We start from the raw sequence: 16379 nt of genomic DNA on the forward strand, positions 1-16379 counted from the left end.
AGTGGTCTATCAATTTTGTTGATCTTTTCAAAAAATCAGCTCCTGGATTAATTAATTTTTTGAAGGGTTTTTTATGTCTCTATTTCCTTCAGTTGTGCTCTGATTTTAGTTATTTCTTGCCTTCTGCTAGCTTTTGAATGTGTTTGCTCTTGCTTTTCTAGTTCTTTTAATTGTGATGTTAGGGTGTGAATTTTGGATCTTTCCTGCTTTCTCTTGTGGGCATTTAGTGCTGTAAATTTCCCTCTACACACTGCTTTGAATGTGTCCCAGAGATTCTGGTATGTTGTGTCTTTGTTCTCGTTGGTTTCAAAGAATATCTTTATTTCTGCCTTCATTTCATTATGTACCCAATAGTCATTCAGGAGCAGGTTGTTGAGTTTCCATGTAGTTGAGCAGTTTTGAGTGAGTTTCTTAATCCTGAGTTCTAGTTTGATTGCACTGTGGTCTGAGAGACAGTTTGTTATAATTTCTGTTCTTTTACATTTTCTGAGGAGAGCTTTACTTCCAACTATGTGTTCAATTTTGGAATAGGTGTGGTGTGGTGCTGAAAAAAATGTATATTCTGTTGATTTGGGGTGGAGAGTTCTGTAGATGTCTATTAGGTCCACTTTGTGTAGAGCTGAGTTCAATTCCTGGATATCCTTGTTAACTTTCTGTCTTGTTGATCTGTCTAATGTTGACAGTGGAGTGTTAAAATCTCCCATTATTATTGTGTGGGAGTTTAAGTCCCTTTGTAGGTCACTCAGGACTTGCTTTATGAATCTGGGTGCTCCTGTGTTGGGTGCATATATATTTAGGATAGTTAGCTCTTCTTGTTGAATTGATCCCTTTACCATTATGTAATGGCCTTCTTTGTCTCTTTTGATCTTTGTTGGTTTAAAGTCTATTTTATCAGAGACTAGGATTGCAACCCCTGCCTTTTTTTGTTTTCCACTTGCTTGGTAGATCTTCCTCCATCCCTTTATTTTGAGTCTATGTGTGTCTCTGCACGTGAGATGGGTTTCCTGAATACAGCACACTGATGGGTCCTGACTCCTTATCCAGTTTGCCAGTCTGTGTCTTTTAATTGGAGCATTTAGCCCATTTACATTTAACGTTAATATTGTTATGTGTGAATCTGATCCTGTCATTATGATGTTAGTTGGTTATTTTGCTCATTAGTTGATGTAGTTTCTTCCTAGCCTCGATGGTCTTTACAATTTGGCATGTTTTTGCAGTGGCTGGTACCAGTTGTTCCTTTCCATGTTTAGTGCTTCCTTCAGGAGCTCTTTTAGGGCAGGCCTGGTGGTGACAAAATCACTCAGTGTTTGCTTGTCTGTAAAGTATTTTATTTCTCCTTCACTTATGAAGCTTAGTTTGGCTGGATATGAAATTCTGGGTTGAAAATTCTTTTCTTTAAGAATGTTGAATATGGGCCCCCACTCTCTTCTGGCTTGTAGAGTTTCTGCCGAGAGATCAGCTGTTAGTCTGATGGGCTTCCCTTTGTGGGTAACCCGACCTTTCTCTCTGGCTGCCCTTAACATTTTTTCCTTCATTTCAACTTTGGTGAATCTGACAATTATGTGTCTTGGAGTTGCTCTTCTTGAGGAGTATCTTTGTGGCCTTCTCTGTATTTCCTGAATCTGAATGTTGGCCTGCCTTGCTAGATTGGGGAAGTTCTCCTGGATAATATCTTGCAGAGTGTTTTCCAACTTGGTTCCATTCTCCCCGTCATTTTCAGGTACACCAATCAGACGTAGGTTTGGTCTTTTCACATAGTCCCAAATTTCTTGGAGGCTTTGTTCATTTCTTTTTATTCTTTTTTCTCTAAACTTCCCTTCTCGCTTCATTTCATTCATTTGCTCTTCCATCAGCGATACCCTTTCTTCCAGTTGATCGCATCTGCTACTGAGGCTTCTGCAATCTTCGCATAGTTCTCGAAACTTGGCTTTCAGCTCCATCAGCTCCTTTAAGCCCTTCTCTCCATTGGTTATTCTAGTTATCCATTCTTCTAATTTTTTTTCAAAGTTTTTAACTTCTTTGCTATTGTTTTGAATTTCCTCCCGTAGCTCAGAGTAGTTTGATCGCCTGAAGCCTTCTTCTCTCAATTCGTCAAAGTCATCCTCCATCCAGCTTTGTTCCGTTGCTGGTGAGGAACTGCGTTCCTTTGGAGAAGGAGAGGTGCTCTGCTTTTTAGAGTTTCCAGTTTTTCTGCTCTGTTTTTTCCCCATCTTTGTGGTTTTATCTACTTTTGGTCTTTGATGATGGTGTTGTACAGATGGGTTTTTGGTGTGGATGTCCTTTCTCTTTGTTAGTTTTCCTTCTACCAGACAGGACCCTCAGCTGCAGGTCTGTTGGAGTTTACTAGAGGTCCACTCCAGACCCTGTTTGGCTGGGTGTCAGCAGCGGTGGCTGCAGAACAGCAGATTTTCGTGAGACCATAAATTCAGCTGTCTGATAGTTCCTCTGGAAGTTTTGTCTCAGAGGAGTACCCGGCCGAGTGAGGTGTCAGTCTGTCCCTACTGGGGGGGTGCCTCCCAGTTAGGCTGCTCAGGGGTGAGGGACCCACTTTAGGAGGCAGTCTCTCTGTTCTCAGCTCTCCAGCTGCGTGCTGGGAGAACCACTACTCTCTTCAAAGCTGTCAGTCAGACAGGGACATTTAAGTCTATGGAGGTTCCTGCTGACTTTTTGTTTGTCTGTGCCCTGCCCCCCAGAGGTGGAGCCTACAGAGGCAGGCAGGCCTCCTTGAGCTGTGGTGGGCTCCACCCAGTTCGAGCTTCCTGGCTGCTTTGTTTACCTAAGCAAGCCTGGGCAATGGCGGGCGCCCCTCCCCCAGCCTCGCTGCCACCTTGCAGCTTGATCTCAGACTGCTGTGCTAGCAATCAGCGAGACTCCGTGGGCATAGGATCCTCTGAGCCAGGTGCGGGACACAATCTCCTAGTGTGCCGTTTACCAGGCCCGTTGGAAAAGCGCAGTATTAGGGTGGGACTAACCCGATATTCCAGGTGCCGTCTGTTACCCCTTTCTTTGACTAGGAAAGGGAACTCCCTGACCCCTTGCACTTCCCGAGTAAGGCAATGCCTCGCCCTGCTTCGGCTCGTGCACAGTGCGCTTCACTGACTGTCCTGCACCCACTGTTTGGCACTCCCTAGTGAGATGAAACTGGTACCTCAAACAGAAATGCAGAAATCACCTGTCTTCTGTGTCACTCAGGCTGGGAGCTGTAGACCGGAGCTGTTCCTATTCGGCCATCTTGGTTCCACCCCTCATCTTTCTTTTAATACAGGTGTTGTGTAATAATGTTCATATGGTTCTTCATCTTTGGTCTGTTTCCACCACTCCTTACCCTGTTTTCTCCTGTAGCTACTGCTGTCTCTATTGCCTTACTGTTAACAAACTCGAGGGTGGTAGTGGTTAGGGAGATTATAATGGGAAGAGATCACATACATAGAGGCAAGGCGTGGCAGCCAGTCAGACCAGGAACTAAAGATCATGGGTAAAAATGTTAAGATCAATTGACTGGGCTGGGCGCGGTGGCTCACGCTTGTAATCCCAGCACTTTGGGAGGCCGAGGCGGGCGGATCACAAGGTCAGGAGATCGAGACCACAGTGAAACCCCGTCTCTACTAAAAATACAAAAAATTAGCCGGGCGTGGTGGCGGGCGCCTGTAGTCCCAGCTACTCGGACAGGCTGAGGCAGGAGAATGGCATGAACCCGGGAGGCGGAGCTTGTAGTGAGCCGAGATTGCGCCACTGCACTCTAGCCTGGGTGACAGAGCGAGACTCCGTCTCAAAAAAAAAAAAAAAAAAAAAAAAAGATCAATTGACTGCTGAACTAGCTCCGTCCCTTTTTTTACCCCGCTAGGCAGCAAACTTGTCAGAAGAACTGAAGAAGAAGCAAGATACCATTGCCCACTTGGAAAGGACAAGAGAAAATATGGAGCAGACAATTACAGACTTACAGAAAAGGCTGGCTGAAGCTGAACAGATGGCCCTGATGGGGAGTAGAAAGCAAATCCAGAAACTAGAATCCAGGGTAGGAGTCTGGGTAATCATGAGGGCTTGACAGTCCCCAATTCAAGACCTCTTGGTCCTGGAATGTGACACCAGATCTGCCCCCCAACACATACACCGTTTATCACTTTTGCTTTTAGCACTTTCAGATCTTTAGGAGTGTCAGATCTCAATATATACATTCATTCTTTGCTTGACTTTGGGTGAGCACATAGGACTTTCCTTGGACTGGATGAAATTTGCCTTCCCTCTTGCTAACTAACATTGCAGCCCTTCCTGCTCACCTCACCAGCTCCAGGCTGTCGCTCCAGGGCTACCTGGTGTTTCCAAACACACCCCTGGCAGTCTTGCTTCTGTGCCTTTTCTCCTGTTATTTCCTCTGCAGAGAATGCCCATTTTCTGACAGCCAGAGAAAGGAGAGGGAAAACAACTAAAACAATGATCAAGAAAGACTCAGAGAAGATACAGTAAGGACTGACAGACATGATGTAGTATCTGCCTTCAGGGAGCTTAAAAACAAGTAATAACTCATCTTGAAAATAAGATTTGTAAAATTATTGAATCAATTTTAATGACTACAGACAAGGCATATGATAAATGCTACAGGAATGGAAAGAATATTCAACTAGGATTCGATTGTTCAAAAGGGCCTCTAAAAAATAAGGTATCACCTTTGCACGTTTATGGTATATCCATACAATGGAATACCCATGTCCATTTCGGGTACCTCTATACAGTCATACAGTGAGGGCAATGTGGAAAGCGTATACCCTTTTGTTCAAGAAAGTGGGGGAATATGAGGGTGTACACATTTGCTTATATTTTCAAAATGAAATGGTAACAGAATAAATCAGAAAAATAAAAATGGCTATCTATAAGAGGATAACACAGAGATGACAGTTGGACCTTCCTAAGGTACCTTGTTTAGTTGTTTTGATTGGAAAATCATATAAATCATTTGCATACTTTATAATTAAAAAAACAAGTTTAAGTCAAAGAAAAAAACTCAGCAGTCTCTAAAATTTTAACACCAATGGAAGCAAATGAAGTTAATGATATATTAAATTGGGGGCATTAAACATACACAAGTAAGAATTATTCTCAGTGACTTTTAAACATAATATTTTGTCCATACATCCCTCAAAATAAGGACAAAATAACAAAAGAATGGCAAAAACCATGCATTTACAACTTCAAAATACCAACATTTAATTGCTATTAGCAGTAAGTTTATCCAGAGATATATAAGAACCAAGATTTTTGGTATAAGAGAAACGGCATATAGGTATAAAATTTAAAAGTATGCATTTTTCCCCTAAAAAATACATGAAACTGTTTTTTCCAACTCAGTTTTAAGATTGCCAGATTTTATTTTCAATTGCTGTTTGTTCACTATTATGGCGTAGAACCAGTGATAACTCAGTAGCAACGACCAGCAATGAACTCCTTAATATCGGATAATACTAAGGAATTATGGTTAATATTCTTAAAGTCACAACCATGATACCATCATTACGTATTAGAATGATATCCAATAGTATTTACAGGTGGAATTACATGATGTCTAGGATTTGCTTTAGTAGAGCAGTTTTTCCCCAAGGTGTTTTAATCACTTTAATCAGCCCCCCAAAATTCTTAAGGAGTGCTTAAAAAAAAGTAGAGGGGCCTGTAAGAGCTCACATCCCAACAGACAGAACTGTCAGGTTCCTATATGGCAGGGGTCAGAAGATTGCTTTAAATGGGCTTCATCCACAAGGAAGTCTCACACTTGCTCCCCTCCCTTCACATTGCACCTCTCTGAGGAGGTACAGGAGGGAAGAATGGCTCCAGTGGGGTGTAAGAGATGGGGTCAGATGCGCTAGGCACATTCTTGCCTCAGGGCACTGGCCTTCCCGTCCTCAAGAAGGCCTCTTGGAGAAGGTGGCATTGGCGTCAAGGAGAAAGCAGGAAAAGAGGATATCTGGGCAAGAGCCCCCCAGGCAGGCGGAGCAGCTAACATCAACTCCCTACTCCTTCTCCTGCCTTATTTCTTTCTATGGCTCTTATCTCCATCAAACATAGCCTACATTTTACTTTGTTTTGTCTGTCTGCTTCCCCTCATTAGAACGTATGCTAATTCAGGGAAGAGATTTTTGTTTGTTTTGTTCACTGCTCTATTCCTAGCACTGGGGTGTGGTATGTAGTAGGCACCTGCGTTGAATGAATGTTAAGCTCGTTTGTGTAACTCTATAAGGCTGCAGGCAGTTCGTCTGTATGATAGCTCTCCCATAAAGCAGAACTGGAGGGTTGTGGGTGACATACATGTGACATAAACTCAGCATCTGATTTCTTTAGAGAGTCAGAGCTGAACATAGGGAAAGCAGCTTAAGATTAGGTAGTATGTTGACCAAATTCTCAAATGGGCTACACATTGCTTACTCTCTATACTTACATATACATTCATACATACACTTTGGGTGTGGTTTTGTAATTCAGGAAAAAACCTTCTCATATCTGTGTGAATTAGCCTTTCACATATTTCAGTCTAAACAGTTCTTTTATGAATCCATAAAAGATCTTACTTTTGGCAAGTTTTCTCAGAGACACTGTCCTGTTTAAGCACCAAAAACTGTGTATGCATGTTCCTTTGACACTTTGCTCTCTTTCAGATGATTGTGCCAATCGGCAAACAGAATGCCAGCCTTGCTGGCAGCGTCTGGTCTGAGGTCACGTTTTGGTTGCAGGTTCGTGAACTGGAAGGTGAATTGGAGGGTGAAATCCGTCGCAGTGCAGAGGCCCAGAGGGGAGCCCGCAGACTTGAGCGATGCATCAAAGAGCTGACCTATCAGGTACTCCAGGAAACCATTCCCTGTTTGTCTGGCTGGGCGCTACCCTGCAGAAAAGTACTCCTTCAAGTCTGAAATGGCCTTCTGGGACTCCTGCAGTTCTCTCTTCATCTTTGTTCTCCTTGAGCAGTAGACACTGACTCACCCTCCCAGAGCTCCTGTGCTATTAGTGGTTTGGATCGGTCTCTTTTCAGAGCTCTCAGGAAACAAAATGTGAGCGGCAAGTTGCAATTAGAAGTGAAAAGCTATTTATACCATCTGGATTTTTTCACACATAGTGTTTACAGTGCTTTCATAAAGATGCCTTCCTGTGAGTGGCTGAGTGAGAACAATGTGTAAATGAAGTTAATGGCAGAGGCTCGGGGTGGCTACCCAGCTGGCAGGTTACATGGGATGCTGACTCAATTGCAGCGGGGGGCATTTCCACTCCTATTTTCTGGTTGCACAAACATTCAAGGCCATTGAGGACACTGTTGCTGGTGCCAGGTGGAAACAAAATACTAAAGAGAGACCTCTGAAGCTTTCTGAATCTAACCTGTTGACTAACATTGGTCTCAAGCAATAATTGAAAAGAGGTGGGCAGACTTCTTACAAGTAACTAATGCATTTTTAAAGTAAAAATATCATCATCTACATTTTCACTTTCAACCATGGCTTCCCTTTTCTTTCTAATGCAGTCAACATAGATTCTCTGATGGCAGAGGCACTGTATTGTTCTCCCCTCTAGGGTCTGGCATCCTCCTATCACACAGTAGATGTGTGTTCCACTGTTGAACACAGATGCTAAAAGTCACTTTCCAGCCCTCTCACACTGCACATGATGGCTTATTCCAGCAATCTCACACTGGACAGTAAGCTATCTCGCACTGCACATGATAGCTTATCCCAGCCCTCTCACATTGCACATGATAGCTTATTCCAATACAAAGGCAAATTCATTTTAGACACCCATTTTTACAGGTTCTTTGACAATGCCAATGCAAGATCTGCTAGTCCTGATTCTGGTTCCTGAGGCTGAGTTGTTAAAGATGTCAAAGTCTTCTTCCCTTGCAGCAGGAAGGATAGATAAGAAAGCACAGCACTTCAGAAGCATCATCTTGGGCTAATTAAGATGAAATGAGCTACTTGCACAGCTCTTTTATTATTAAGCGGTTCCTTTTGTAAGATGAGTTAGTCTGACACTTCTTTAGACCATGCTAGGTCCATCAAAGCCACTGAGAAGTGGGCCCATGGTATGTGTGGCTAAGTAGGTAAACACCTTGGGAACTTAAAAGTTTGCTATTCTACTTTGAGGAAGGTGGAGAAGCCACCCCTGTTGATGGAGTGAAATGCTGCTTTAATGTCTGGATTTTCCTTTTTCCCATTGATTATTCTTATTGTTTTATTCTGTAAACAACTTCATTATAGAACAAAAAACCAAAGTTATATATTTTTTGGTTTTCATTGTCCCAAGGAATGCATTCTTGTTCTATTGTGTCTTACCTTTGTTTCTTCATTGTAATAATCCTAGTGTTTCTCATGTACTAGAATGAGGTGCATTTATTAATTTCTTCCAAGTGTCTGCAGAATGCTTAGATAGGCCTATTTTCTGCCATCAAATCAGCTATCTATTAGGCTAGACCCTGTAGGTTTAAAAAGACATTAGAGGACACTCCACATTTCCTGGTACTTGGTTTTGAAATGTTCAAGGTTAACGCTGAGTCATCTCAATCATCAAAATAACCACCAGGACAAGGAGGCAGGGTGTTTGGTGATGGCCTATTCCTAGGTGCAATTAAAAATGTCATTTTGAAAGGGACACAAATATCATTTTCTTAGGAAAAGTCCTCTGGGAAGATTCTGCTACTGGAAAGGAGTCAAGTGTGGTCCCACTCCATGGCAGTTCTATGGCGGGTCCCCATGCTGCATTTATCCTCTCCTTTATATCCCCCTAGCATTTGGAAACTTGTCCTATTTTCTCTCTCCAGCACCTAGAAAAATGTGCTATAAAGCAGAACATAAGATTAGGTACTTGTAATTGCTATAGAAGGTCAAGATAGTTCCTCTGCCCCTCACTCTCCACCCACCTACTTGGTTCTACCATCAACTGCCTCCTACATCCAGGAATCTGTATAGATATTATTTAATCTTTACACATCTAGTCAAGAATGTAGTATCATTTTTAGGGATAAGGAAATACAATTTGGTTAAGTTGCTGTGTTGAGAGGGTTCTCTAGGAACCAAATGCCAGGATAGAGTTAGATATACAAGAGATCTATTAGAAGTAACATCTATGAAGGATGAAGATGCAAGCAAGCAGGGTGGGGCAGAGACATGAAGGGAGAGGCTGAGGGAGGAAGAGGAGAAGGGAAGAGCGTCAGACTGTAGTGCAGCTCTGGGCAAGTCTCCAGCACAAAGATTGCCCAGAAAGGACTCCCATGTTGGGCAGAAATGGCCAGACACTAGTGACTTCACTATGCCTAGCTATTGCCTGGGGGCTGCCTGGGAAGTGTGTGGCCTCAATGCTAATGCTGTGGCAGGTCCCAAAGGCACTGCAGTTGGAGGTTATCAGGTAACTGCACTTCTCACAGTTGAATGGCAAGTTCTTTTCTTGATAGGAAATCTAGGACGTGCATAGCCATGGTCACCAGTTACTCAGTGCCCTAGAGCTGAGATGGGAACCTAGGCCTAACATCAATGGCTTTGCCTTCCCATGTGGGAGGGACATCAGTAACATCAGCAACCGCTTCTAGCTTTTTTCAGTTTTCTTCTGTGTGGCCTCCTTTACCACCAATTTACTCTCCTCTCAGTAAACTGATTATTAGCAATTAAACCTCTGTTGATTTTATAATTTACTGTAAGCACATAATGCTATGAATCTTTTGAATTTTATAAACCTGACAAGTTGAGGGAGAGGCAGATAAAAACAAAGAAGGGATTTTATGTGAACCAGACTTGTCTCAGTTCCCCAACTAGGTTCTTTCATATATATTCATCCCTGCCTCCTGGTTAAAATTAGTAATTATTAATATCTACTTTTACATGGTACTTTAAGGTGGTGGTGTGTGTGGTGGGGGTGCATTCCAGATGGTGAGAACAGCTTGGCTAAACCTAAGGAGGACAGAGTAAGCAGGGGAGCTCTGGGCAAACAGGAGAATGTGACCTGGTTGGAGTGGGTTCGTGGTGGTGGGGGGAATGGAAGGTAAGTAGGGGGAACATTAAAGCTGCCAAAAAAATTCATATTTGATGGAATAGGTCAAATGGAGCCAGAAAACAATTTTAAGCAGTAGTAGATCTTTCTTGATTAAATCACCTTCTCAACCCTGAGCAAATTGAGATATTTTCTTCCTTTGAAAAGTTCAATAGCTCCAATATGGAAATACTCCAGTTAAAGGGGCATGAGGAAAGAGGGGGCAGGCAGAGCCCTGTCTACCTGCCTGCCTCTAGCCTCCTCTCTCCCTGCAATGCCAAAGGCTCTGCGGAGCACCGTTGAGAAACATTATCCCACCAGATTTCCTTTCTTCAGCCCGAGGATGGGTTGTAATTGAGGCAATGAGAATGGGCACACCATGGTCCCCACAGCTTGCAGAATCTTCCCTGCTATCTCTGCATCAGAATTCCAGAAAATTTATCTTTTCTATAGTTCTATTACTCAAAACCAAGAGTCAATTAGAAAGTTCAAAGGAATAGTTGTTTTGATTGGGGAGCAGTTGGTTTTCAGTTTTGCGTATGTGGCTTTTATTATAATGCACTTCATTCCTGCTAAATAAAGATACAGCTTTTTATTTAGCTATAGCTAAAGCTATTGCTGTTCTCGTCATCTGAATGCACCTCCACCCCCAGCACCTTAAAGTAAAATATAACAGTAGATAATTCACTACTAATTTTAAGTATACAGATATAGCTTCAGGCAGATATAGCTTGGTTGAGCTGGAAAGACTGAAGACCCAAACTGAACCTAATGGGTTTAACTCCCATTTCAGCAAAGGTTGGTGGATCAGAACAAATGACTGTTAGTGCTGACAGTTCTATTTATCAATTTCTTGGAACTTGGGTGAGTTAAACCCATTATTAAAATCACAACTCTGAGATGATATTTAATATAGTTCCCTAACCCTTATTTCCCCACATGAGACTACCCCAACATAGACTGCTGGATCTTCTGAATCACCTTCCCATACATGCCTATGTATTGCAGGCAGAGGAAGACAAGAAGAATCTGAGCAGGATGCAAACTCAGATGGATAAACTTCAGCTAAAAGTGCAAAATTACAAGCAGCAAGTCGAGGTGGCGGTGAGTGCCTTGGGAAGTTTCAGCCTCATGGATTTCCCAGTGTTGTTTTGATTAAGGGAGATCTGTGACCCTGAGCTCAGCAAGCAGCTTGTCAGAGAGGGCCAGCTCAGCTTAGAGTCTGCTCATTCTCAGTTTTTTTTCTCAAGTTAGAATTCTCACCCATGGCAAAAATGTGTGTGGCTTTTCCCCCCAGGAAGCCAGAGCTCTCTCCTTTACCTTTGTGGTTTCACCCAAACAGGTACACAACAAGAAATGAGATAAGTAAAAGCAGAGTGTCATGTAGGGAAGGCCAATTTTGGGCAAGGTAGTCACCCTGGGGCCTCCCTCATCCCAAAACCTTGGGTAAACATAAACATGGTTCACAGTATTTGTTCTTGATGATCCTGGATATGGTTGTGGACAAAACCACCATAAATTGAAATGTACTTGCCATCCCTGGGTCAGTATCTATAACTACAGGGAATGTAATTGATAAGTGCCATATATATTGATTTTTCCCTAATATTAACTCTTGAGGGGTTTTGATTATTTCAATGATTTGGCCTAAAACACTACCTGTTCTAGCCCAAGGTCTAATAATTACCTGTTGACCCATATAAATTTAAAGACAAGACCCCTCTACCCAGGGGTAGAATATGATGTTAAACTCATGACAAAATAGACAGCTGTGGTTATTCTAGCACATTTTCAGTCTGTGAGAGCTTTACTGCATCCAGTTGATGAAAAGTGCCAACTAGGTTCTGAATTTCCAGGGAACAAAAGTTATAAAAAATGGGTCTTATACCTGCTAGAAAGTCTGAATCCTAATATATCATACCAAAATATGATATCCCATTCAATACCCAGAAGTTTAGATTCTTTTCACATTATTCAGCTTTCTCATGTCAGAGCAGAAAAAAAAAACCTGACTATATAGGCATGGAGATTTCTTTTTTTATTATTTTTAGGAAACTCAAGCCAATCAATACCTTTCCAAGTATAAGAAGCAGCAACATGAGTTGAATGAAGTGAAGGAAAGGGCAGAGGTGGCAGAATCTCAAGTCAGTAAACTCAAAATTAAAGCAAGAGAGTTTGGGAAAAAGGTATGGCCAGGTATTCAACTCTGTTCTAACTCTTCAATCATGTTTGTTTAGGGCTGATGTCATTGCATGGACCAGTATAACAAGAAATTTGTTTTTCTCTTTAAAAGCTTTTAAAAGATAAGAACAAAGGATTCCAATAAAATCTTCCCATGTTTACTAAATTATACTTGTCCAGGTAGATGAAATGCTAAGCATTTGAGTGGCATGCACATTGTATTTATACTTTTCAAATGCTTACTTCCATGTTAACTTGCAGGATCTAAGATTTAGGGCCTGGATTCATTTGTGTAAAGTAGTCAAGAGTCCATGGGACAAAGTTGATTTTAAAAAGCACAGATGGATCGGCTCAAAATTCAGAGTGAACTCTTTCCATAGTAGACACATACGTGACTTTGTACCATATCAATTTGGAGTCCAACAGGGAAGATGTTTAAAATTGAGGCAGTGAAGGAAAACAAACGCAAGGGTCTTGCTTTGTAGTTCTCTGCTTTATATTCCTCGTTCTGCCTGAAAACACAGAGAAAGGATCTTTCTATGTCTCTTTGGTCCACGAAATGGCTCTTCTAATCTAATGGTAGAGGCCACTGCCCTGATTTTACTGGTAGAGTGACAAAGAACAATGTACTAAATGTTTGGTAGGGTAAGGTAGTCTTGGCTTCCTTATTGAAATTTTCTCAGGAACACACAGTTTTTAAATGAGGTCTGGCTTTAGGAGAAAGGAATCAAAGGAGATTGGATAATGTGATATTAGCTAATAGATTGCCTGAAATCACTGAGCATAGCTTCTGGCATAGATAGGCACCATCATTTCATTATTATTATTTTTTTAAACGTGGTGCATCACTAGCCCTCTTTCTCTGTGTTTTCGGGCAGAATCAGGAATATAAAGCAGAGAACTACAAAGCAAGACTCTTGCATTTGTTTTCCTTCACTGCCTCAATCTTAAACATCTTCCCTCTTGGACTCCATATTGACATGGTACAAAGTCACATATGTGTCTACTATGGAAAGAGTTCACTCCAAATTTTGAGCCGATCCATCTGTGCTTTTTAAAATCATCTTTGTTCCATGGACTCCTGATTATTTTATACAAATGAATCCAGGCCCTAACTGAATTACTAGTAACCCTTCAAGGTAAGTTGATAGGATTGCCAATAATATGCATAAATACTACCTTAAGGGAGGTCAAAAGCATCTCTTTTGAAGGAGAGCCTAAGAGTTGGTTATATTGAATATACTTAGATCTAAATATAAGAAGTACGAATCACTGAGAGACTCCAGAAATTTTTTACTGATGCCTGAATAGCTGCCTCAAGGATAAGTCCTATGGGAGAGGGCCAATTAAGTGGTTTGAACTTTGGCCTCAATTTGAGAAGTGTTGTGGCACCGGATTTAGGGTCTTCTCTGCAGATCCCGCCAGCAACCCCATGTAATGACTTGTTTAGGGAGGTGCTTCCCATGTGCTGCAATTGCATTCAGCTGCAGGAGGTCGAAGGGCCTTCAAAACAGATGCCATGCATTCGACTTTGTCACAGTTATTTTCAACAAAGAACACAGTGAGTGAAGTAGAAATTGCTTTTGAGAGGCCAGAGAGGAATAGGAAAACCTTCCTTGGCAGTGCAATGACTAATTGTTTCCCCTTCACAGAAGAAAAGCCAAAAAATCCCTCAACTGTCATATGCACAAGGAAAAGGTTTGCTGATAGAATTCTGTGTCAGGGCTGGGGAGCAAATTGGTGATGTGGCTGCAGAATCTTTCTCCTCATGGGGTTGGCTAAGGGGGGTGCTGCCTTCATTGGCAAGACAAGGGAGGCAGAAATTGAGAGTGACCGGGCATGCCCTTGGGGTAAATTACCGGGGTCTGCTTTCTATAATGCAGATAATTGCCTCAATTCCCTGCCTCCCTTTGAAGTTGATGAAGAGTTGGCTAAGGCCTGCTTACCTCTGGAAAGGACTCAGCTTGGTTCTGGGCATGTGTTCCACTGGTGAAAATTACAGGAAATTCACAGAACACACTGACATTCTGTTTTTCAGGTTCAAGAAGAATAGCATCCCCTGCTTTGAAAGGACAACAGCTGGAGAAGTACAAGGAAGGTGCTGTTTCATGGCGAAAAACTTAGGTTGTATGGAAACATTTTTAACATGTTTAAATTGCTTTTCACACCATATAAACAAGGCAATTAGAAAAATAATTAAAGGGAATATCATTGCTTCCACAGTTAATGGGGAGTTTTTGATCCTCAAATGCAAGTAAACTACCTTCTAATGCTTCACATGACAGATTAAATAAATGGAAGAACCTTTTTGATTCTGATGTTTAAAAAATGAATAAATACTTGATCCTTTGTCCATATTTCCTCTTAATGGGTAGGACTCATAGAAGATGTCCTTAGACCAGTCACGCTTCATGGGGACTAGGGCATGTTGGTGAATGGTTTTTACTGAAGTTAGGCAACTTTGGCTTGATTCATCCCTAAATCTATGAATGTATATTGTGAGCCTGCAGTGGTGGGATGGAAGTCATAAGATCCCCTCAGCATTGTGATATAAATATAGCCATAGTTAGGCAATTTGAACATGTAGGCAAAACTCTCCTAATCAACACACATGTAGGCTATATGCTGGTACACGCTTTAAACATGGAGGTAACCCCACACAAGACATTCAGTGACGGGTGATATGCTGGATTTGTGCAGTACCAATTTAGCTCAGCTGGACGAACATGTCCCAGAATTCCTCTCTCTCGTGGTTCTGGATTGGAGTAGGTCATAAAGAAATTTGCATTAATTTGATCAGCAGCTATTTTATGCTCATAAGGTCAGCGTGCAGACCCAAGCATGGTGACAGCTTGAAAATATGACTCCAGGCCAAAAAGGGGAGCTAGAAGAGACCAGAGACAGCTCCCTGGACCCAGAGCTCTTCCAGCTCCTGCCAGCCTCCTCCTTCAGCTTTGCAGACTCCTGGCCAGGTGTGTGTGCAGCTCCATGGCAACCAGCACCAGCTTTTCCTGAGATCACACACAGCATTGCAGTGGAGGCTGTGAAACAGATATGGGTTCTGTTTGTTCTTAATGGACCTCCCTTCATCCTCGCTGCATGCACAGTCAACCTACAGTGACTTCAGGCCGAGAACCAGATGCAGAGGGACCAGATGCAGCCTGGCCTAGACTTCTCCACCAGCACCCACAATTGTGTAAGCTTGAAGCTCTATAATAAATCTTTATTCTGTCATATTCTGGTTCTGCCTCCCTGATCCAACCCTGACTCATATGGGTAGCTTGAAGATTAATTCAGGGTCTCAGTGGTATCAGAGGACCCAGGTTCATTCTTGTCTGAATCTCTTGTCGCTGTAAGAGGACTTCAGCAGTCCTGAGCATTTTCTCCCCATACGATAACCTGTCTCTTCTTAAAATGGAGAAACACCTTCCCAGAAACAGACCTCTGGAATAATTTTCCTCATATCCTAGTGAGCAGATTTGTTTACCTGCTTATGCTGAACTAGTCTAGTGGCAAGAGGACTGCAATTGCCAGGGTTGGCTCAGACAGATGAAAGTGGATGATCTTGAAAAATCAGGGTACCATTTTGAGCAAGGTGAACCAAATTTGAGTTTTGTGGTTGGCGGAGAGGGATGCACAGCCACAGAGTGAACTAGCAGGTATGTGTGTCAGGCTGTATCCAAAGCAGTCGCTCCTTCTTACCATCAGTCTCAACCCAATGAGAAAAAATGAAACATTTAACATGGAACTTTTCTAGGGTTTTTTTTTTTTTTTTTTCCTGGAATAGTAATTTTTTAAAACTTCAGTAAAAAGTAAGTTTGGAATTATCCTTTAATAAGCCAATGTTTATATTCAGGAAACATCTGTATATCCCAAACCTTTTCTTAGAAATTTGCTGTTGTCATATTACCAATCCTGAAGTCAGGATGCTATTGTTTCGCCACACCCCAAGCATATACTCAGTAAAGTCAAACTTCAGCTTGGGGATGCATCCAGTTTTGTAATTAAGTATCATATTCTCTCAGTAGGACACAATTTTTAAAAAGGAACCAAGGCTAGGGGGAAGCAGAGATGGTAGACACTTAAATATTATCTCAATGGAGTTTTTCTTCACAATGGAATTTTTTTAAAAGATATCTAAGTTGTATTTTTTTTTAAAAAAATTTAAGTTCTGGGATACATGTGCAGAACATTCAGGTTTGTTACATAGG

At 41.9% G+C, this 16379-nt stretch overlaps 1 protein-coding gene across 2 annotated transcripts in view; it reads left to right on the forward strand.

Annotated features, from left to right (window-relative positions):
- Positions 1 to 15402, forward strand: part of MYH15 (myosin heavy chain 15) — a 156275-nt gene extending 140873 nt beyond the window's left edge. The window contains exons 39-43 of one of the 2 annotated variants that reach the window (XM_030801687.1): positions 3845 to 4015; positions 6717 to 6821; positions 10996 to 11091; positions 12039 to 12173; positions 14207 to 15402. In XM_030801687.1, the coding sequence (XP_030657547.1) occupies positions 3845 to 4015; positions 6717 to 6821; positions 10996 to 11091; positions 12039 to 12173; positions 14207 to 14221 (522 nt within the window). In that variant the 3' untranslated portion in view covers positions 14222 to 15402. Of the gene's footprint in view, positions 1 to 3844; positions 4016 to 6716; positions 6822 to 10995; positions 11092 to 12038; positions 12184 to 14206 lie in introns of both variants that reach the window. The other variant, XM_030801688.1, reaches the window with a different exon arrangement.
- Positions 15403 to 16379: the final 977 nt, after the last annotated feature.

The sequence above is a fragment of the Nomascus leucogenys genome, chromosome 21, assembly GCF_006542625.1.
Source record: "Nomascus leucogenys isolate Asia chromosome 21, Asia_NLE_v1, whole genome shotgun sequence".
Taxonomy (NCBI): domain Eukaryota; kingdom Metazoa; phylum Chordata; class Mammalia; order Primates; family Hylobatidae; genus Nomascus; species Nomascus leucogenys.